General features: G+C 39.8%; 2 protein-coding genes and 2 long non-coding RNA genes across 4 annotated transcripts; 2 read left to right on the plus strand and 2 right to left on the minus strand.

The window, feature by feature from the left end:
• The first annotated feature begins 2,517 nt into the window (after window positions 1–2,517).
• On the plus strand, window positions 2,518–4,705 carry LOC147228995 (uncharacterized). Its single transcript, XR_015106974.1, has 3 exons — window positions 2,518–2,744; window positions 3,760–3,879; window positions 3,958–4,705. It is a non-coding gene; the product is annotated as an uncharacterized LOC147228995 (long non-coding RNA).
• On the minus strand, window positions 3,057–4,905 carry LOC147228996 (uncharacterized). Its single transcript, XR_015106975.1, has 2 exons — window positions 4,716–4,905; window positions 3,057–3,894 (listed from the first exon to the last, which is right to left on the minus strand). It is a non-coding gene; the product is annotated as an uncharacterized LOC147228996 (long non-coding RNA).
• Window positions 4,906–9,018: 4,113 nt separating this feature from the next.
• On the plus strand, window positions 9,019–12,153 carry apela (apelin receptor early endogenous ligand). Its single transcript, XM_086157414.1, has 3 exons — window positions 9,019–9,337; window positions 10,869–10,958; window positions 11,272–12,153. Exons 1-2 carry the CDS (start codon window positions 9,262–9,264, stop codon window positions 10,955–10,957), a joined length of 165 nt encoding a protein of 54 aa, XP_086013540.1. The 5' UTR covers window positions 9,019–9,261; the 3' UTR covers window position 10,958; window positions 11,272–12,153.
• Window positions 12,154–12,174: 21 nt separating this feature from the next.
• Window positions 12,175–23,240, minus strand: tmem192 (transmembrane protein 192). Its single transcript, XM_086157413.1, has 6 exons — window positions 23,094–23,240; window positions 21,865–22,017; window positions 20,301–20,562; window positions 20,093–20,215; window positions 13,678–13,783; window positions 12,175–12,866 (listed from the first exon to the last, which is right to left on the minus strand). Exons 1-6 carry the CDS (start codon window positions 23,118–23,120, stop codon window positions 12,752–12,754), a joined length of 786 nt encoding a protein of 261 aa, XP_086013539.1. The 5' UTR covers window positions 23,121–23,240; the 3' UTR covers window positions 12,175–12,751.
• Between the last annotated feature and the right edge of the window lie 17 nt (window positions 23,241–23,257).

Genomic DNA, 23,257 nt, shown 5'->3' on the forward strand with positions numbered 1-23,257 from the left:
CAACAGCCCTGTTTTCATCATAGGAGAAGTTGTGCACCAACCCACATCCTTCCCACACCTACCCACTCAGTTCTTTTCAACTAAGAAAAGTCGTACACCCCAGGTTGTACACAAGTTTGGAATATTAAATTGCATTAAGTTGCATTGACCTTTTCAACTTCCAGCCTCCTGAACAATGGATCCTCAGATCACTGACCGGCGTGAGGTTTTCGTAACTTTCCCAAAAAGGGAAATTCAATTTAAAGTTTTTGCATTCACCTTTGAGTCAACAATGTGGCCTAATTTTACCTTAGAGATACAAAGCAGCCCTGTGTCATTCAACACCAGCAGGCCACGATTATTGTTTTCTGTTGCACTCGACTTTCCAGGTCTGGTTTAAAATCAGAAGACAATGTGGAAACTTTGAAAAACAAGCTTAAGAACTGCTATTCCACACTCCCTTTTAGGGGGGACTTTTTATGTGGCTTCATGTCTCATTTTCTATGATATCACTTCATCTGCAGAGCTACACCGATTAAAGTTTTTTCCTTAATTAACAATATCTTACACACCAATAAGCGCAGCCGCAATCATTTCAATTGGTTCAAGATTCAGAATGCATTGTAGCAATTTCTTCCAAATCGGTTTCAAATTGAATTTTATCAATTTTCTCCAAAAAGCAAGTTGCTTAGATACCGTATGTGCTTGCATTGGAACAATTAATAAGTGATGTTTAATTTTTCAATTTTCCTGATGGTCTTACTTATTGCAGAGGGAAATCTTTCATATAGAAAACCAGACCTTTAACTGCTCCAGCGAGTTTTTTTTCACTGAGGCCCAATTCCACCCATTAAAAAGCAAATTAATATAAGTGAGAAAAAATATTTTAAAAAATTAATTCAGCTTTCTTACGCAGGGGACACAGAGGCCATTAATAATTACTGTTAATACAATCGCAGTTGCATTTGAGGTGGGACTTGAAAGTCTGCTCTTTGTGGTCCGAGTAACTGGGTGTGCATATCAGCCACACAGTGTGTCATCATCACATTTAGATGCTCCTGTAACACACTGTGGGTAAGTTCTCGATGCGATGTTCCTTATTTGGTGATTGAAGTTGCCTTTGCTGGAAAGTTTGTGAATACAAATGCCACGGTCTACAAACAGCTACGGCGGGAAAAGATGTCTCCATTCACAGAGCTGGAAGTGCTGACCATCATCTTCTCTCTATTGGTGTTCGCTCTCTTCACACTCACTGGGATTAAGAATGAGGAATGTGCACGTTTTCAGGGTATGGCTGCAAACACACTGACAGAAAAAAAACTCAAATCGTCATTTTCTTAGTTCATGATTTAAAATGTAATTCAGACTTTGTGTGAATAATGTCTGCTAATTTTAAATACCCTTCGAGTTTAGACTCCAACCAGATTTTAAGCCACAGTAGACTCAAGGATCATACCAACAAGCAACCTCAAACTTTTGCAAATTCCAGTTTCAGCAGAGATCAATCTAGTAATTTTTAAATATATTCTATTTCTTAAATCATCATATTGGTCAGTTTCCCTTGCACTTCCTTATTCTTATAGATCGATAGTCAGATAGACAGATTGACACACACACACACACACACACATATTTCTATGAAATACATTTCTGAGCAGGTCTAAAAACAAACTACTGATATTTAACGAGAGTAATAAACTACAATTTCTAAATAATTAGAATAAATTAAGACTTGGTTTGCAATAACCTATCTGGCTTCACTGAAGGGTCAAACAAGAATTCATTGATCAGGGATGGTTTCCAGATTGTACATGTGACAAAAACTTTGAATCGATTGAAAAAGATTAGATAAAATCAGATATTTAACACTTCGCATGGCCCATTTATTTCAGGGCTCCAGTATTTCCAATTATATTTTTTAGATTTATCTGGGTAGAAATCAAATCATGTATTATGTAGTTTGTTTTTATCAATTGTATCCAAAATTAATGATGCTGCTGGGATTCCTTTCGGAGAGCAAATTGTGAAAGTAAATATATAATGCAGGAGATAAGTGAAACAATGCTTTAAATTTCAGTTGTAAAATAAAAATATTCCAATGAATGTAAACTATAAAATGTTGAAGTAGAGATCGACTTTCCGTAATTTTCAGTGTTTTCTGGTTTAAATACTAACATTTTATTCCTCCTTATACACAAATTCAAAAGACTAACATTACATTTTCCCTCTCGCTGTAATAAAAATCTTGCTTACGGAAGTTTTCTGTCAACCCCTCCTGTCATCTTCCCTTTTCAAAGGTACTAATGTTGAAATGCAAAGTGAGACAGTCTGACCACCAGGGGAGACTCCCTTCCAAAGAATAATCAACAACAAAAAAAAATCCTTCACAACACAAGAGAACGTCGGTGTTCTTTGCCTTCAGAGTACACGTCACTGAAAACCTTGCAAGTGACTGTGTCCACTTCCGTGTTATCGGATATCAAAACAAATCCAACCAATGACCTCCTTGGGTGTAAGTATGACTCTATTTGCACTTTGTACTAGGATATAGCAACGTTTATTTCCAGGATAAGGTACAGAGAAGAAGCTGAAGAAGACAATCCAGTCAACACACACTTCAACGAACTGTGGAAGACAGTATCTCTTGCATGCCTTCAGTTCATATGAAAAGTGTGTGCATTCATGCATTTTTTTGGAAGGGATACACCCAATCTCTTTCATTCTGATCTTGAGATCTGGAAACAGCCACAAAGATTTTCCCAAAGGTAGGTTTTAATTAAATAACCATGGGCCGTCTTTGTTTTCACAATACAATGTCTGTGCTAGTGATGAAAAATGTTTGCACATGTAAAACAGAGGTCAGGTCTTGTTGAAATCTACAGCTCGGGAAAGACGTTCCTTTCTAAAATCTCCTAAAATCTGCAGAAATCTTGTGTTTGTTTTAAAGTGACAAGATGTGGTTGACAAATAATATATGTATAATTTCTTGAGAGCTGACAGAAGATATCACGTATTGATATCGTATCACTATTATGTTAATCATCATTTCACCGGATGTGGTCATAAAGATCACTTGTGTTTGATTTTTTTTCTTTCCTGTTTTATTGTAACCATTTTTAAAAACAGAATTGTAAAGCATAATTTTACAGTAGTGACAAATAGCTTAAGTGATAGTACAAGGGCTGTGTCGCCCTCTGGTGGAGGCGCAAGGATTTACATTTTAATTCCAGCTATAAAATGTGTGTCAAGCACAATTAAACTCCTGGGCATGCATAATAAGACCATACTAATTTCCAATAAGGCGTGACAAAAAAACAGATCATTAGGGAATTAACCAACTTCACACCGTAAAAATGACAATAAAAATAAGCACGAAGAGGGTAGATTTTGAGGCCTCATATCCCAGAAGGAATGATCACCATCATAAAACTTGGTATCTGTTGATTAATGTGCGAGCTGAGACCTTCTGTAAATATAGTCCACATTCTAAAATCCAAAAATGGAATGAAGGAATCAGATAACACGGTGTCCTCGATCAGATGGCACCAAAAGGAGGACTCCTAAGGACGTCCTCATCCTTATAACTTTATTTCCAGAATGAAGTTCCAGCACAGTCAGGCATTGATAGGTTAGAACAGAAATCCGAAATAATATTGCAATATGTGATGCTTTGACAACATGTGGTGTGAATCTTGTGATGTCTTGGGAGGGAGGGATGATGTGCTGTTGTCTAATTGTGAAGATTTTAGATCTTGTAACTGGCTTCTTTGTGTTGTGTAGCTTTCTAGATGGAACTGCCCTTCTCTGGATTTGAGCTGACCTTTATCATTGTTGCCTTTGTCATCTTCTCCTTCTTCAGCGTAGCCTCCATTTGCACCCAGCCTCAAGGACTCATGACAGGTACCAACCTCTCCTCTGCAGTGAGATACAAACAGACAAACATTGCTTTTATTCCATTACAACTTTATGCTCTTTCAGACAGAGGAGTCGGTGACGGGCTGGAGGCAGGACTGCTCAGAAAGAAGCTGCGCATCATCACCAAACGAGCCACACAGATGCCATGAAGAATAAAATGACAAGTGTCATCTTTGATGTGTACCAAAGTTTACAATGCAGGCTGCTATGCGACTCACTGGAATTAAACAAAATGAGATTTAAAAAAAAAAACAAAACACAAATGCTGATTTTTCTCTCTGAAACAATCTGTGTGATGGAAACATCTTGTTGATGCAAAACAGTTTAATTATTTTTGCAGTTTCTCTCAGTCCTTCTGCGTGTCACCTTTGGAAAATGCATTTTGAAGATGGGTACCTTTATTTCTTGTTTTTGGTTGCTTTTTTTGGTTAAAAAAAACGCTGACCACCTTTGACAGCATCAGTACCTGTTCAGGCAAAGAACTTTACAATGATAATCAAAATAAGTATGGATGGTTTCAGTGCAAGAAAATGATTTCATCCAGGCAACGTAAACACTGCTGAACTGAACATTTACAAGCGGATTCCAAGCCCATAGAAGAGATTCAACATGTTAAGAGTTTGGGGAAAAAAAAAAACATGGTTGTAAATGGAAACCTCTGACATAATGGTTATTCAACTTTGTTAAATTTGTTGCCAAAACAGCAGAAAAAGAGAACATCCCTGTTTATTTTTATCTGCTGCTGTGTATGTTCTCTGGAACAAGAGCCTGGGTTTGTGTGTTAAGAGAAGCCACTGTGTCTGGGTTAGAATTTAACAAACCAAGTGACTTTTGGCCCCTGAGGCCCTCGCGGGGTGACATCCTGGGGGGTTTGGGGCAGCTCCCTGTTGAGATTGCCCCTTGACCCGTGAGCCCTCCGTCACTCCTCCACAGTCAGCCGTCTAGTTGCCGTCAGAGAGGGGTTGATCTCTGGAATAAAGACGGGGAGGTTCATTAACAGTAGCAAGATTCTTTTTTTCGTCACAAAGGAGAAAAACGGACTCATTTGCGTTGTGACTCAGGTAGTGTGATTTGTCCTGATGGCTTACGCTGTGTGTGTGTATTGAGTGGGCACTGCTGTTCATGTGTATATGCTTCCATTGGGGTCTGGATTGGGCAATAGGAGATAAGAGGTCTTAAGAGTAATTAAGCTCTGGCTAGCTATGACCCTCATTAAGACTGACAACCTTATGGCATGACAACAGAGTCCCTGTCCCTCAAAACGATGGACAATGAAGTGCCTCATCAAATCACAATAAACACACAGGAATGCTGAACTACACCCCGAAATATTCAGACAAGCCGGCACATTTTAGCTCTCCTGCTCGTTCTCTTGACGCTCCATCTTCTTTGTGTCCGCTATGGATGACAATTGGGGGGATCACGAAAAAATGAGTAGGGATGCAAAATCCAGATAGATCTGGTTTTAGAATAAACAAGAAGCGCACTTGGAGAAAATAGACGTTCACCAGGACAGAACCTGATCCCTTCTTTTTTCAGGATATCAACTTAAATAATCATATATATGACAAAACATGACTAAGAGATAAAAAATATGCTCATGTTTTCCTTGGCAAATTTACAGAGAAATTGAAAATCTGTAGTACCAAGTTCCTAAAAATCTAAAATGATGACTTGATATGGACATTTTTCTTGTATATGTGATTTATTCTTAGGCTATCCCTGCTTCAACACTTTGGAGACTAAATTGAACACTGTAGGTTTTATTTAGGAGGCCGGGGTCACTGGGTCAATATCAGACCACACCAGAATGATGGTAATTTTATTTTTATTAAATTAAAATTACATAGTTTAGAATATGCTGTATACTTTTTCAGTCTTCCCTACAATGATAAAGACTACAGTCTGAACAAAATGAGATGTTTAAAGTGATACCGGTATGCTAGGAGGAAATTATAATAGATACATCCCCTGACATTACACAAGCTGAAGAAAAATCAGCTAAAAATTCATTAATAATAGCATTCATTCTCATTGGGTTCCCAAGCAAGAAAACAGGTGTTATATTTGCAGACAAAAATAGCGGGCTGATAAAGCGGTCTGACTCACTAAATCACCACGAGGCCTGGTGTGGAGTTCTGCCTTTCTCTTAGGTGATGCTCTGGTCCTGCTAAACACTGCATATTGTTTTCATTTCTTAACTAAGTGCAATGACGGTCGACTGGCGGAAGTGCACCACATGTTTTATGACTCACTGTTCTTCTGAACATGTTTTTATCAGAGAGGAAGCTCTTTATCTGTGGATCCTGGTCAGGAGATGATGGGAGAGGAACACTTGAAAAGTCAAGAGGAGGAGAAGGTGAAGCTTCCTTTGAAGCCGTAAAGATCTCAGCCATGACGGTTCAGCCCCGGATCACAGTTTCTTCTGGGACACTTAACACACTCACACACTCAGACATCACAACGCAGCACAAAACATTCTTCCACTGCTTTGCCTGCGATAAACTCCGTAATCGTTGCGTAATTTCACATCTCATTAAGTGTAGCATCCAAAAAGGTCTGGTAACAGGCTACTCATAATATGAGTGGTCCATTTATTACTAATGTTGGGGAACATTTCCACTAACGGGTAGATATGAAGCATTGCTTCATGTACTAATACTGTTGTTGATTTTTCTTTTTATTCCACTTGGATCAGCACAGTAATTTAACGTAAACGGTTATTTTGATTAAGTCAGTGTGAAGGCTATGATTTTCTTTATTTCTTATTATTGTTCTTATTTATACCAAAAACATATATGCATGTATTTTAAACAGAAGCTGCCTAAAAATATAAATAAAAAAAAAAATTATGTAACAACTTCGACAACCACACACTGGCTGGACAAATTTAAAAAAAATATTCATTTGTTTGGAGAAATCGGAATTTTCTTTTAATGATTGGATAATAATCACAAATAATTGCGATAATAACAGTTCAATATTTTGTTATGCTGTGTTTTGTCTGTTAAAGTGTAAAAATCAAGATCCAATGTCACTGCAACACATCTAACATTTACCCTTAAAAGGCTCGATTCATCTCTGCGGGGCAGCCCTTCTAAGCAGCTAAGGGAGTTTAGTGGAGTTTGCCTCCTGTGTGTGTTGCTGTGCGTGCCTCTCTCGAAGGGGAGTGTTTGACCAGGCCGGGAAATCCCTGTCAAGACGTTTAATCCCCGGGAAGAGCAAATATTACAACACGCTCGACTGAGTAACACAGAAAACCTGGTGGGGAGAATTTCGGTACAATGCACTTGCTCTGTTTTGAAGGGCAGATTGAAAGAAAGTGAGAGAGACGAGAGCAACAGAAATCTGGCAGCAGTCAGCAGATACCAGGTGGCTCTGAATGACAATTGATTTGACATTAACATATTCAAATGGGGGAAAATAAAAGTTTTAAAGACAATGGCAGCTGATATGCAAAGTGTAGTTTGCCAGAGAAACAAACTGCATACCTTAGCTGAGTGTTTGCAGCAGGACAAATGTATGTGTACGCGTGTGTGTGTGTGTGTGTCCGCACGGTAGCTTGTGTACTCGAGTGCTCAAGTTGACCAGATCCGTGAGGAATCTCTGTCATTTCAAGTGACATTTTTGCAAATACAATAAAGTAATAAAGACAGAATGGCAAAAGCACAATAGCGAAATCAATAAACAGGGAGGCTGCGTTCTCTTTTGTCTATTTTTCAGGGCAAAAGAGGGCCAACGGCACAGATGCTTGTTCAAAGTTTTGGCGACTATTTTGAGCCCAGTGGTCCATTAGTGTCCTGCTGCTTCTCTAATCCTCATTCACATGTAATGGCTGACATTTCATCTTAATGTGTTAATTCATTAGCTGGGTGCTGAATGGAGAGTCGGTCGACAGAGCCAGTCGTGAGCAGACACACTAATGAGCCCCAACAGTTTGGAAAAGCCGGCGGCATCTGTGGGGCTTATGCCAAGTGAACCAGCTTACCTGCTGCAAGCACATCCCCTGCTGTACCACCAAATGGCTAGAAATTGTTCCAAAAAGTGCAAATAGGCCATCTAAGATTTGAAGAACAAGACAAACATGAACATTTCCACTTAAAAAGAAACTGAACTTCTCAGATATGACAAGTCTAAGCATAAGCACTGTATTGACTGCACAATTTCAGTGAAGAACCAACCCAAGATATTCAGGTTTTGAGTTACTTGTCAAGGGCATCTTGACATCCAAGTGGATGGAAAATTCTAGAAAAAACTATTTTATCTTGCATTTGAGTCCTGACAGAATGTGTCGTACATCTAGACTCTGCAGACTGAAAATCGTATTTTCACACAGCCCTCCAAAGAAGGTCCAGACAAAGTGAACCAGTCTTAACAAAATACATCAAGGACGGTCTTATACATGGTTTTTTTTCTGAAAAACAGTATATCTGACTTAAATCCATTCAAAATTGAGCACAGAGAAATAACCAAAGATGTTAACAGCTCACAAGGACACACAAAGAACCTGATGCAGATGAGATGCACGATGAGACACTGATGCAGCCAGCAGAGACAGAAAACCTGAGCATCCCAGACACCAAGTCTGACTTTTAATTGTGTGCATCTCCTTTCAGTTGAGACTTCTGCTAATAGATGCTTGCTCCAACCCCACCCCTCACCAATCACCAGATGTGTGTGTGTGTGTGTGTGTGTGTGTGTGTGTGTGTGTGTGTGTGTGCATGTGTCCTCGTTGCGGGGGCAGGGGGCAAGGGCCTGGTTCTTGAAGTACCTGCTACTTCTTAAAATCTTTGCTCCAATATTACATGCAGTAAATCAATACTGCCTACTCCATCCGCTCTTTGAACACTGTATCACACAAACACACATGCATCACAAACTGCGGCTTGCATGAGTGTGTGTTCCAGGATTGCTGGGTTAAGGAGGGGGGCTTCCTGTCATTTGAATTACCCTCTACATGTGGGGTCAATATGTGCAATGCTGCAGAGACCGTGCCTCTGTGTCTGTGTGTGTGTGTGTGTGTGTGTGTGTGTGTGTGTGTGGTGTGTCGGTGCATTGGGGTGGGGGTGCCTGCTTACCTCCACCCCCCCCATCCTCCTCCTCCTCTCTAAAAAAGCAGTATAAAGAAGGTGGGGGGAGAAGCACCTTCCTCACAGAGACAATCACTTTCGCACTGGACACGCAAATTCTCCAGGGACACGCTGGTCATCCTGAGGGGGGAAAAAGGGGGTCACTTCTGCAGAGGGCTCTCCTCGGTGCGCCTTGGCTTCTGGACCGAAAGAGACAAGAAGGATAGACGGAGGTCAAGCACACCGAGCATCACCGGGGACTCTCAAACCTTCGGGGAAGTCTCGTCCATCAGAAGCCATGAAGATCTTCAACCTGCTCTACCTTCTCCTGCTGCTCGTCGCGGTCGTTGCGCCGGCGTGTTCCGCCAGGCCAGGTGAGCCCAGACCCGGCCGACAGGTGCCCCTAAACGTCCAACACTGGATCATCATTTTTTTGTCTCCCCCCCAAAAAATTCAACAAGTTGTGAATTCTTCCAAGTGGTTTGTTTACTTACGTCAAACAGTCGATCATTTTATTTATTTATTTATTTATTTTCCTTTTCTCCCCAAAGTTAAGAATGTGAAATTGTTCGAGTAGCCGACTAAGCTAATTAGCATAGTACAGTTTTAGCTATTCGGTATTAATTTAAGAATTGGTGGTTTGGTTTTTGGAACAAGCTCCATTATAAATTCAGAACATCAAGTAGTCAATGGTTAGTAGTCAATGTAAAAACATTTAAGTAGAATTTAAAAGGTATTGAAATGCTTTTTACGGGTATTGACTTTCGTCGGCGATGTCCTTCGCGGTGAGGTGAACTCTACAAGGTGCCTCATCTTACATAGCACAACTATGATCGACGAGGGTGAAAAAAATGATAAAATAAAACAAAAAATACAAACGTTGAATCAAATAACCACATACCCGGTTGAAAAAAAAGTAAATATTGGTACAACCAAGTTTGGAAGACCCAAGTTAATTATCATTACTTTAAATGTTTGCCAATTTAGCCGACATGGTGAGATAAGTAAATTGTAGTGTTTTTGATTACTGCATTATTTTCGTTTCAGATTTTTATGCGCTTTCCGGATGTTTTTTTTTTTTTTTGTAAACGAACAAAAGTAAGGGGAAAAACCAGCAGCATTCGTTTAACAGAGAAGATTCTAATGAGCTTCGTGTGACGTTTAAGTGCCGAGGATAAAGATGGGGCGGAGGCGGGGGGGTTGGCGAATGCCGCCGGGTATCACGGCGGCCCCAAGCGAGTCTTTGTCCCCGGCTGGAAGGCACTCCGGAGCGCTTTTGTGACCGCGGTGTTAAAACGCCATGCAAATAGCCGTGCTTTATTAACATGACATGGAGGAGCAGTGCCAAGTGTAAGGACGCTTACCTCCACCTCCAGGCGTGGTGGTGGTGGGCCGCTTCTAGCAGGGAGGAGGAAGAGGGAGTCATAAAGTCATCTGGCACTTTATCTCTTCCTGGGCTCGTCTAAGCAGCCTGTGAACCGCAGGAGTCAAAGTGGATTTATTAGAGACGTTTAAAAATAATCATGTGTTAGGTCTGTGGGACACGGTTTATTAGGAGGGGGGGTCCAATTGCTATTGGTAAATTGGCCCAAACAATATAACCTACAAAGGCCCTGCTTCTCTGCAGTCTGCGGCTGGGTGGGGGAGATCATTTTAGCTTTGCCAGTGTCTCAGTTCTTGTTAGAGAAACGGTGACTCTTAAAATAAGTCTCTGGTTTTGTCTTTGAAAAACCCCCAGTTTGAGTTAAAAGTCCTCCATTTGGGATTAATTAGGATAGGCAGGGTGTACCTGCAGACACGAGTCACGGTTAAAAGCACATCTCATAAAATTACTGGTGGGTTTGAGTTACAAAAGTTTTACGTCTGGTGGTTTTAATTGTGCACAATCCTTTTTTTGTCCCCCAGATTTCCTGAACCTGAGGAGAAAATACCACAAACATTACTGCCCACACAGACGCTGCCTGCCTCTCCACTCCAGAGTACCTTTCCCTTGAGGTGAGAGACATGCCAACAAAGTGCACGTGTGCTTCATAAATGCATCGGGGTGTAATGGGGGTTATGAGCAGCAGCTGTGCGATACCTGAAACCGAACCAAGTTATAGAGCTTTCAGTTGGTAGTTAAGAAGGTGTGTGTGATTAGTGGCAGAGGTGTGTGTTCACGCTGAACAGGAGTCGAGGGTCTCAAACATAAATCTGACTAACAATGTAAAGACAGGCTTTGAGGAATGTACTATGGGGACACGACCTCTGAACACTTTGATTTGGTTTTACCCTTGAACCCCTCTTAACCTGTTTTCCATCATTACAGATTGAAGCACAAGACCAGGCGGAGCGAGACGAGAAGCGACTGCAGTGTGTGGCCCAAAGCACCACGGACGGAGTCCAGTGCTAAGACTCAAACATGATGAGGAGATTTAAACAAAAAAAAAAAAAAACACACGAGATGCCGGGAATATCCCTCACAGACAATCATGTCTGCACACAACCTGCAGGATAAGCAGCTAAGGCTTCCCAATGACTGACTTTTTCACTCAAAACACAATGAAACTTTATCCCGTGGAAGTTTGGGGATAGCAAATTTCAGCCGTCTCGGTTGCAGGTGACTTCCGTCTTCATATTTAATAGCCAATATGTCCAGCGAGTGACATGTATTTAAGTAACTACTTAATAGCTTCAAACCAAAGAGCAGTAAATGTCCTAGCAATGGCAGCTGTAGATGAACAGAATTTACCTTGAATTTTACAAAGGGTTTATAATGTTATATATGCACTTCAAATGTTTAATAAATACATATAAGGTTGTTTTTTTTTTAATAAAAATTGTATGTGTTTAACATTTTTGGTCATTTGTTACATTTCACAGCATTCATATGAAGTTACCTGGGGGAAACTTAATAAAATCAAAGTAAGAATATAAATATATGTGGGGGTCTTCAGTGAGGAATCCCAACACCTGCTGTTAACCGAGTTCCCAACAGAAGCCTGATGGGTAAGATGTCGTAAATACTGCGCTCCCTACAGAGTTATGGATGCTGCGGCATAAAGGCATCACAACAGGGAACAAACACGGAAAGTTCAAATGACAGCGTTGAGATCTAGTTGACATGATTTCCTGCCGCTGTTGATATTCGACATAGAGCCTGCGGTGGGAAAATTCTAGACTAGCAGAAATTGACATAACAGTTGCACTACATCCTGGAAAGACAAAAAAAGATCATTTAATATCAAAGTTTATTTGAATTTAATCACAAAAACACAATTAAATGTATCAACAAATTAACAGAATTAAGCAATAACACATTCATAGATAAAATAACTGTTGGCTGTACCTTTAAATGGTAGCCTTCCATCAGTGCAGATGATCTCTAAAACAAATTTTGCCCCTTTTGTTTCTCACAGTAACACAAGCGGCAGCAAACACAGGTCACTTGGGGTCATAACGGGGTGATAAAACATCTAACCTCTGATCTGTGACCCATGACTCCTCCTACCCGCTTTTTTTTTTTCCAGTCTTCCACTCAGTTCCTTCTGCATTGTCCGTCCATCTCAGGTGCGGATGCCGTGCAGAACAGGTCCCACTGTGTGGAAAAGTTTACGCTATTACATGCACAGGCATCTCCATCCTTTTGGTGGTTTATCCAATGACAATGCCAACCATGAGATTCCCTCTTCTTTGTGTTAAAATGAGACTCTCCAGACTTTCTTCTTCTCCAGTGAGAGTGGCAGCTGGTTGACAGGGAAAGGGAGAAGCAAGAGGATGAGGAATCACAAGGGGAAGGTCTTCCCTGGTCAGTGCTGAGCGGTGAGGTTGAGCAGCCTCCTGCTCAGTATGCTGTTGTGCTGTTTCAGGTACTCAATCAGGTCCGCCTGCTTCTCCACCACCTCCTCTAAGCTGGAGCCATCTCTATAATGCAAAAAATAAGGCACCAACACAGGTAGACATGAAGTGAGTGACTTTTGAGACTGTAAAAAGCTTGGCGGCATTTTTAAAATGATCATCAAGATTATACGACTATTTTGGTGTTTCAAGTCTGAAAGGCCACATTGTCGATCATTAGCACTGGCAGAAATTGATGACGCACTTCAATTTTCATCCGTGCACATGTAAAGACTTCATTAAAAATCTATCTATATTTACACTATTAATTCATGAAAGCGGCAGAATGACTGAATGAATGATAATTGTTACATCTTTATCTGAAAGAAATGAATGTGTGTTTTTGATGGAAAGTACTAAAAACACTTGGAAAAAAAAATATTAATGAATCCTGTGGTTAGGGAAATGGCAGGACTAGAGGTTTCCAATTAGTCTTCTGCTTGTTTTTGGACTGTGGGAGGAAAGCGGAGAACCCGGAGGACACCCATGCAGATGCTGGAACGTCATACCTGCCAAGAGTCTTCATTGAGACCTCGGGAACAAATAAAATTCCACATCCAAGCATGCATGACTTCCCCACTTCAGATAAATAAGCTGGTGTGATGCCATTTTATAAATGTGGAGCAACACATTGGAAATAGAAATGTATATTTCTGTACAGTCTCCTCTATTAATTTCAAAGAATGATAAAAAGTCACACACCTGCAATTTGTTGTCGTCAAACTTGAACAGTTCAAATACATTTTTTTGCTGGTGTTTACCTAAAATATCACATCTAGAGGTTTCTTTTCGAATTTCATATGAAATAAATATATACCACGCCACAGAAAAAGGTTACCTGAAGCCCGTCTCTGTCGGCAGGCTCGTGACGCTATAGGACCACAAATGCTCCTCCTGGCTGATATCTGGTGCTGCTCGGTCTTTGTTGAACCTGATCACTTTGACTGCGGACACACAAACCAATGATGGCTCAGTTGCCCGTAAACACACACCGATATTCTTAAGTAGTGAGAGGGTTCCTACAAACGCGAATCACTCAGGTGAGAAAGTGCACACTTTTTACAGTTTTGCATGCCTCTCCCTCTCTTAAACACATACAGGCTGTTATATCCTGCACTTAGTCCTTATGGGCTGCCATATCCTGCACTCAAACCTCTAATTCTCCCACCCTAAACATACACCTTAACACAGGAGGTGGGCTTTGCGTCGAGGTGCTGGTGCACAAACTACAGCAGCTGGGAGAGGAGCCAGACACAAAATTTAGGAGAAGACTTCGACCGAGATAAAGCCACGGAGTGTATGCAGGTTAAATGTATGAGAAGGGACTGCAGGGGGAGCTGGCTGAGGATTGATAAGACTGAGAGTCATTAGTCAGGGGAAATTGTCAGGGAGGCTCTAAAGAGTGCAATCTTTACTTTGCTCCAGTACTGCTTCTCTGCATCCACACTCACACACAATCCAAAGAAATACTGGGCATTCCTGCATAATGAGACCCTGTATGTGTATGTGTGTGTGTGTGTGTGTGTGTGTGTGTGTGTGTGTGTGTGTGCGCGCGCTGGCTTGCAAATACAGCTACCGCGAGCATGCATGTGTGAGGTAGTGAGACATTTCAATAATGGAAAGAATGGGAGGAGTGAAAAAAGATGGTTCAGGACAAATAGTGAGGACGTAGAAGGACAAATTATTAGCCGATTCCTCAAGTTTGTCGAACATTTGCGAAGCTCACTATTCACTTACTCAGCGTAACTGAAATAGCTGCATGACAAAGATTCTTCTCTGTAAAAATGTATTTCTAGCAGTGCTTTTAGAAGATTAGGAGAGATGTCAACAACTAAAATGGCATGGTCATTCATGTCAGAAACCTATGCTCTGGAAATGTGAATTTGTAAATGTTTATCTTGATAAACATAATCCAGAGTGGATAGGAAATAACACAGCAGGTATACTCTTATTATTGTGCTTCTAATTGCAAATATGAATTTTTCTTGTTTTGTTTTCTTGTTGGTTTCCGAAAACCTCATTGTTGATTTTTGAGTTTCACTGTTCTTATTGATTTGTCACTCATGAAATAATGCTATATCCTAATGACCTGTATTAGATACTGCTTTACTTCTGTTTATTTTCAATTTTAAAAACTTATTACCATGCATCAAGCCTTACATGTGTAGTGTTTTTTTCCTTTTAGCTTTTTAAACTATTGGTGAGTAGAAAAAAATTTTTCCTCATCTCATGGCGGGAATAATCCGAAATCAGGCCAAACGCATTTTCTTTCCAGTATAAGATTGAGATAATATTTCCTAATTATGACTATGTCAGTTAAGTTTGTACTGTAAAAGCGATTTATATATAAATCATGATATGTGAAAATATAAAGTTGCAGCTGTTTTCCAGAGTCCAACTAAAATTAGATTTGTGAAGCTGCAAATTCAGAGTGATTAAATGTGACAGTAAGGAGGTTAATGTAAAGGGATTCTGCTTTTTGAATACTGACATCAATCCAGCACCAGAAATTTCAACATGAGAAGATTATTTCCACCACTGTTGGTAAAACCCTACAAGTTAGATAGATGAAAATCAGATTGATGATGTAAATCTGATGTTACCTTGACAACAGAACTTAAACGTCAAAATAAATCCTTCTTGGCATGTTGATACTTGTATATTTGGCAGAGTATTGTAGTTGTCTTTGTAGAAAACACGATTTAAAAGCGGTAATACGTGTAAATTGTTGTCAGTGTTCTAAATCTAGAGTTTGGCATGACATGTCTTGACACCAACAGTATGTCCATGCTTGAGCAATTGTAATACGCAATATGATGACCTTCTTTTGTTTCATGATTGTAATTAATGTTTGTTTTTTGAGAGCTGAAAAAGCGTCACGTCAAAGACCACAAGCGATACCAGAATTGATGCATGGAGCGAGTGAGGGAGAAGTTTTTTTTAAGGACGTGAAACATTTCACACCTCCTTGTCAGATACTATCACACGACCGGACAGACAGTGCTCAGACTTTCTTTACTCAAGATCTGAGAAGCTTCAATCGCTCAACGAGAAGTGCACATTTCCAGGTGATAACAGCGAGGCCACAAAGGTGCTAAACCCTAATGGTACCACGTGTGGCGCTAACGATGACGCATCGGCCGATGACAAACCAGAGAACCAGAATGATCTTCAGACTTCTATGCGGATGCTCTTTAATATTGAGACAGACATTCAGGTATTCTAAGAAAAGAAAAAGCCAATTGACGGAAGACGCGCACATTACTATGATATGAGATTTTTGGTCCCTCCTTGGACTTGGGATGGAGTGTTTTGACTGTCTATCATCGGGTCCCGCAACCCTCATCCTGATCTGGGTTTCATCTCCGTCCTTCAGCACATCACTTTTAAATTGAATGAAGAAATACATTTCCCAAACTGCTAAACCCCCAAAAATGAGATCATTATCAGATTCACTGTCTGTATCTTCCTTCTCTTTCCTTTTTTAAATGTGTGAACTTGGTTTAATTTGCCTTTTTCAGGATTTTATAAACCGGCATCTCGAGTCTTGGAAGACATCAAGAACTTCGTCATGAAATTTTGTCTGAAATTGTCTTTGACAGTTGAATAAAATGAATGAAAATGCACAACAGCTCGGTGTTAATAGTCGTGAGAATCTATATCAAAGTGTGTTTAAATGTATGCGTATGTGTGTGAACTTGGTTTAATTTGCCTTTTTCAGCATTTTATAAACCAGCATCTCGAGTCTTGGAAGACATCAAGAACTTCGTCATGAAATTTTGTCTGAAATTATCTTTGACAGTTGACTAGTTGAATAAAATGAATGAAAATGCACAACAGCTCGGTGTTAATAGTCATGAGAATCTATATCAAAGTGTGTTTAAATGTATGTGTGTGTGTGTCTGTGTGTGTGTCCCTTTGCCCTGCAGTGCTTACACTAACTTCTGGTGTGGCGGAGGAGAGAGATGTATTTGAAGTGAGTGCTTTGATGTGCACGGAGGTCTGTCGAGCAGAGCGCATTCATGTTAAAATGAGAGGCAGAAAAAAATACTGCAAACCTCAAAGACACACACATACATGCACTTACAATCAGCACGCATTTCAAAGAGAGGTTGAACGAGGCCTTCCTGTATGGACCTCGTAGCTGCAGGCATTCTATCTCTCCCTCTCTATCTGCAGTAGGTTTCTTCTCACCAACTCTTTCGCGCCACCTTGACCGCACGCCGGTCCGAAGGAGTCCATTAAAAGGTTTTTCTGCGCTGCGAGGCGTCGCTCGGCCTGCGTCGTGGCTCACTGCACTGATCCGGGCTGGAATTTGGCAAACCAATACAGATACCCCCGCCGACATAGTGGATCACCTTCAGTGTAAACACGGGGACTGTGAGTGTGTGTGTGTGTGTGTGTGTGTGTGGGGGGGGGTGTTTGGGTGGAGTGGCTAAGGGTTACCCTTTGGCTAGGCTAAATCCCAACGCTTCTTATCTCTCCGGCTTGCCTCCCCGTAATCTCGGCCACCGATCTGTGCCCTTCGGCTGCCAAACACACCTTTAATATGGATTTCCTTTCAATACAGATTGCTCAAAATCAATATCCTCTGATACGGCGTCTTTAACAGCAGTCTTCCTTTACACAACGACAGACAGCCGGGTGTATTTGCTTTCCTCACATACTGATTTAACAAGGCACATACACAGAAGTTAAGTAAATATAGGGTAACTTTAAAATGTGAGACAATGAGGATCCTATTTCTGCTGTTTCTCGTGGTGTTCGACCAGATGATGAGGTAATTGTAAAATCAATGTAAAAAAAAAAAAGAAACACACTGACTGTTTTTCCAAATAGTTTTATCCAGTACAATGAGTTAAATATAACTTACACCAGATTTGACGTTACTAACCTCAGTATTTAAATTCAGAGTTTTATCACTTGTGATAAATATCTGACTGGAACTAGGAGTTACGTCACACAAAAGGTTTTATGCTTCTGATCTGACGCGTGACATTTATATTGAAGTGTTTTACAAAACTTTACAGATGAGTATCTTCCCTGATGCATGTCTTTTTTTCTCCTCTCTGTGATATTGTAACTGTAATTTGTTTAACCATATTAAAAGGGAATGGTCAATTATATGTAATTATTCTTTTTTTAGAATATTCTATGTACTGGGATATTTCTGAAGTCAGTAATAACAGGAAAGTAGGACATTACATGTCAATTTCAATTCGTATTCAGCTGTGCATTACAGCTCTGTCTTTTTGGCGATTTGGAAATCGCTCCATGCAGACAGCAATTTTCAAGCAAATTGGATTGATTATGAATCTATATTGCAAACCACAATGGCAAAACAAAGGTGCTGATAATGAACACTATTGTGCTCAGAAGAAAGTCAAAGTTATAGCCAGAAATTGCAAAGATGGCCGTCTGTGAGCTACATTAGAAATCTTGTGACCCGAAGGAAGTTTTTTCAGCATCCAGCCGACACCGCACCACCTTGTTGCTTTTACATCACTTTTAAAACAAAACTAAACAAGCACAGTTAACCTCTCATACGCATAACAGATTTTAAACATAAAACCATATGGTATTTTATCCAACAAGCCAGCAGAAAAGTCTGACTGGGCGCATGTGTGTTGGCACAATAAATCTGACCACCACTTAAGCACTTGTTAAGTCATCTGTTGTGTCTTAAATGTCAAAATCAACACATCAGTAAATCTGGGGTAGCAAAGAATCTTTCAAGTCAACATAAGCTGAAGGAAGTGCTTTACTGCACGCTTCTGATCTCTATGCACAAAAACCCTCTGCAGTTTACCATGCTGTTTTACTTTAAATATCACTAATTTGTTCACAGCCTCCAAGTGGAAGGCAGGGACAAACCACAGATGGCTGCAGGTATCAACTAACGTTTGCGTACTGATGGTATCCGGTGAAAATCAGCAGATCAGCGGAGAGAGATAGAGGAGAGGGTCAGTGGGAGAGAGACAGTGAAGGAGAGCTGAATGGTTGATTGTCATGCTGTCGAGTCTGAAAAGGGCAGGGCAGGTATTGTGATGCGAATGTGGTCAGATAGAGTGGGGGTAGTGTTTGTGTGTGTGTGTGTGTGTGTGTGTGTGTGTGTGTGTGTGTGTGTGTGTGTGTGTGCGAGAGAGAGTAAGTGTGTGTTCTCTTGTGTGCCTGCGTGTGTTTTTCGTGTGTGTAATGTAATTTTTGGGTGTGCCTCTCTCTGCACTAGTGCTAAATAATTGCTGGCAACAACATGGAAACTAATCTGAAATATTTTTTTCAGGCTGTTATAGGGAGAGAATGAATAAGAAAAGTCACAGTCATCAAATGATCCACATTAATGACCAATGCCTGAATGTGGGATGTTACAAATGGATCTCTTGTTCAGAAATGAGCAATTTGAATCACTGTGTGAATCACTGCTTCCAAAACAGAGTCCAGGTGCTTTTAAGCCCAGATGTTGTATTATTCTACAAAGCATATACAAGGAGGATCTTGAAGGAATTGACAAAGGTGAAAACATTAGTCAAAAAGCATGATACTGCAAAGCTAAGGGTTGTGTTTTTGTGCTGGCGCGCTGGAAAGTGACTGTTTGTGTGTCGATTACAGTCAATTAAGTCAATTTGTCTGTCACCTATGAAGGGAGGTCAGCACAGCATGGGTTTTCATGAACTGACCTGCATTTGACTTTAAGATTCATCAGTATTCATAACAGAAAAATGCTGAACGGCTAGAGCGGTCATTTGTTTTACAATTTTGCACAGGAATATGCTTTAAGCAAAATAAAGAACGTTGCCTAAGAAAGTAAAAAAGAAGAGAGAACACAATACTTACTTTTTCTTTTAAAGTCTTGATCCACTCTCACAATAAACAGGCTAAATCTGTCAAACCTATTCTTACCTATTGAATAAAATCACAAGTTGGCTGTACTGAAATATTCATTGTACTTCATGATAGAGACCAAAATCACAGCTTCCTTGCATTTCTGAAATTACAAATGGGTCGAGTGCTACGGATAGAACTGAAGTTCTGAACAACTATCCTGTGAATTGGGTGTTGGTATCGAAGGATGGGAGTTGAGTAAGAACGGTTCACAACTAGGACTTGTTGAATTGGATACAATAATACAAATATTGTACAATAATACAAATATTCCTCAAACACAAAACTATGCAGCTTACAGCTGTCTATGTGAGACTGCAGACTGAAGTTTCTTTCCTCAACATTCCAGATGAGAACTAAATTCAGATTACCTGCATAATAGAGGAGGCACGGGAGTGCAACCAGCAGCTCCAAAATGATAACGCTGAGTAGAAGGAAGGTGTTTACAGGCGGTGACAGCTGAGCAGCAAGAATGACCAGAATCACCAGATTTCCTGCACACGCAGAATAATCATTACTTGACTATTTTTAGACAATAGTGTCATCCTGTGGAGAACCCTGAGCACTACAGTTTCGTACCTGTGGAGTGGATGTTGAGAGGCAGGTGTATGAGGCCTGCCATCAGTCTGAAGAATCGGAGGTATCCTCTTGCTCTGGCTTGATCATGATGATGATGCACACACTTGTTGAACAGCATCACCAAAACCCATAAGCCCACCTTCCCAAACACGATGGCACTGTCACCCGACACGGGACCCAAAACAGTCATGCAGTCCTCCTGGCGGCCGAATTTCAACACGCACAACACGGCCACGCACACCGACAGCACCACGTACAAAACCTGAAAGAGAGCAGCAGTATTTAAACAAACGCATCAGTATTTAGCCATAGAAAAACAATGCAAACATTTTACTCGGATTAAATCCCCATTATTGATATTCTAAGTAGTGGGTGCTAAGGCACTGGAATATTGAACATAGCACATACATATTTTTGTACATTTAACAGATTGTTTTCCTTCTTGCTTGATCCTAATTTGATTACTCATTTCAATGTCTGGATTGTGGAATTTTATTACTTCATTTCTGGCTCATTTCCACTGAGATCCTCTCTTTAAGCATTTTATTATCGTCATCAATTTAAGTTGTTATATTATTATAATTATATGATATTTGTATTTTGTTTATTTATGTTTAATTATTCAAACTCATTCTTTTAAAAACCCTCTAAACCTCTTTGTTATGCATGATGATATTTAACTATTTCATTCTAAATCTTCAACTCTGATTTCCACTTCTTTTCATCGAAGTCGACACCCGTCTTTTGGCATTTCTTCATTTTTTTAAGTTTCCTCACATGACAGTGGCATTCTCTGTCATTGCTGATGGCATCCTATTACTGCATTATCCATCTAAATAGTGAAAATGGTCTGGGTCTGGAGACAATTTGTATAAGATTGTTTTATTGTAGAAAGCAATTTGTCTTGCTTGTACAAATAACTTTAAAAGTTTCTATTATGTTGTACTGTTCTACCGTGTAAATCCAATTTTGCCAAATTAGGTTAGACAAACCCACTATGTAAATAAAGTTGAAAGGATTAAATATCTCAGCATAACCCCAAAGTACTTTCTGTGGTGTAAAATCCTCCAGTCAGAGAACAATGCCACAAAACTGAAGAGTGATTACAGTTGAACTTTTGTGCATCATGCTTTAGTTGTCATTTATTTTCCTGTCATCAGTTTACTCCAAATGAAAAGGGGCATAAAATGCTCCAAAAACTCCCCCCAAAAAATCAATAACCGAAAGTCTTTTTTTGTAGATATGTTCATTTTACAAAGGTGATTTAAAAATGTCATTACTATATTGACAGTGGTTTATATATATTTTGTTTTTTTTAGATTAATCCTTCAAGATGATTAATTCTTTCAGAAAGCGTGTCAATTCTATTAATTGACCTTTTTAATGCTTGTGGTCATTTAGCTGATGCTTTCTTTAAGTTTATAGTCACAACGCAGCAGACAGAATGTAAGTAAGCAAACATCAAACATGGTTTATAATATAATATAATAAAAGAACAATATTCATATCAAAATATTAAGGATTCATGGAATTCATTTACACACAGACAGAAGGGAGATCATACATGTAGAATGGACAGCAGGATGGCATGGGTGGATGTTGGTAGCGTCTGGAACTCTCTCCTGATGGCCGAGTGGAGAACGTCAGGAGATATTAGAGGTCCATCCACAAGCGAGTCGTCATCCGTGCTCCGTGTCATATCTGCTGACGCTCCTGCCTGTTGCAACAACAATATCAATGAGAAATCAGGTCAAGCCAATTCATTTCTACAGCTCAAATGACAATTCTGCTAAGGTCATAGAGCCACACCCTTCTGTATGTCAAGACAATTAAGAGAAAACAAAATCCATGACTGCTTAAAGAATAAAATATGAAATCCATTTAAGCCATGATTGACATTTTATTACTCTTTCAAATACTATAATCTTATCAAGCATTTCAACAAAAAGCAAATATATTCAGGTATTGTAAATTTGTATATAAAAGGTCTTTGTATGGGCTGATTGTGTAAACACTGTGATTTTATCTGTATCTTCAACAATGAGTTGCCAACTTTTAGTAGCATGTGCTAATGTGATAAATTGAAAGAAAAGAAAGACACTTTTGTGTTGCTTTGATAAAAAAAAAAATCAGTTGAGTTAAGAATCAGTTAAGAAAATGTAATCATTTCCAAAGAATCCTCTTTTTATTGTAAGGGTTACAAATTACCGAACACTGATGTCCTACGTTGGTCACGATGCAACATCTTTGCAATTTAATTTTGTGAGGATTTACAACATATATCAAATGTTACCGAAGGCACTCTTTCATCAATGCAGTTAATCTGATTATTGCTGCAACTGTCACTGCGATGAAGTGATAGGATGAATACCATTATGTCAATAAAATCAATCGCTCTGTGTCCTCTAATATATTAATGCAATCAGAGGAGTCGCCTTGTATTTAAAAATACCACGCTACACTTATTAAAATTATGTCTACCAATCTTGGATGATCTCACGACTGTTATTTATTTACTCATATGAACATGATGCATATCCAAGTGAGGTTATGCAAAAATGTAATTGAGAGCTAAAGAAAACCTTTACTGAAGCATCTGAATATGTTCCGAACAATAACAAGCTGAAAAGAATCGATAAAACGATTGTTTTACAGTTCATGCTTGCTTATTTACATCCTCGACAAAAATGACTGCTAGCGGTGATGCTAATGGCACAGTAAACACATGCAACGTGCTAAACAAGCTCAACACTGTCATGGCAACGATATGATATGGACTAAGAGTGTACATACTGCATATAAAGGTCCCTTTGAATCCATTTTTTTGGATGTTCAACGTTTCACAAGGGAGGGAAAAAAAATTACACGCCACTGACAGCCATGTCGAAACGAACTATGCGGAAGACAAACAGCTCCGTCCTCGACCCCCGCTCCCGGAGAGAGGGGTCACATGACCC

The sequence above is a fragment of the Fistularia commersonii genome, chromosome 12, assembly GCF_037954325.1.
Source record: "Fistularia commersonii isolate RoL2024-O1a breed Wild chromosome 12, RoL_Fcom_v1.0, whole genome shotgun sequence".
NCBI lineage: Eukaryota > Metazoa > Chordata > Actinopteri > Syngnathiformes > Fistulariidae > Fistularia > Fistularia commersonii.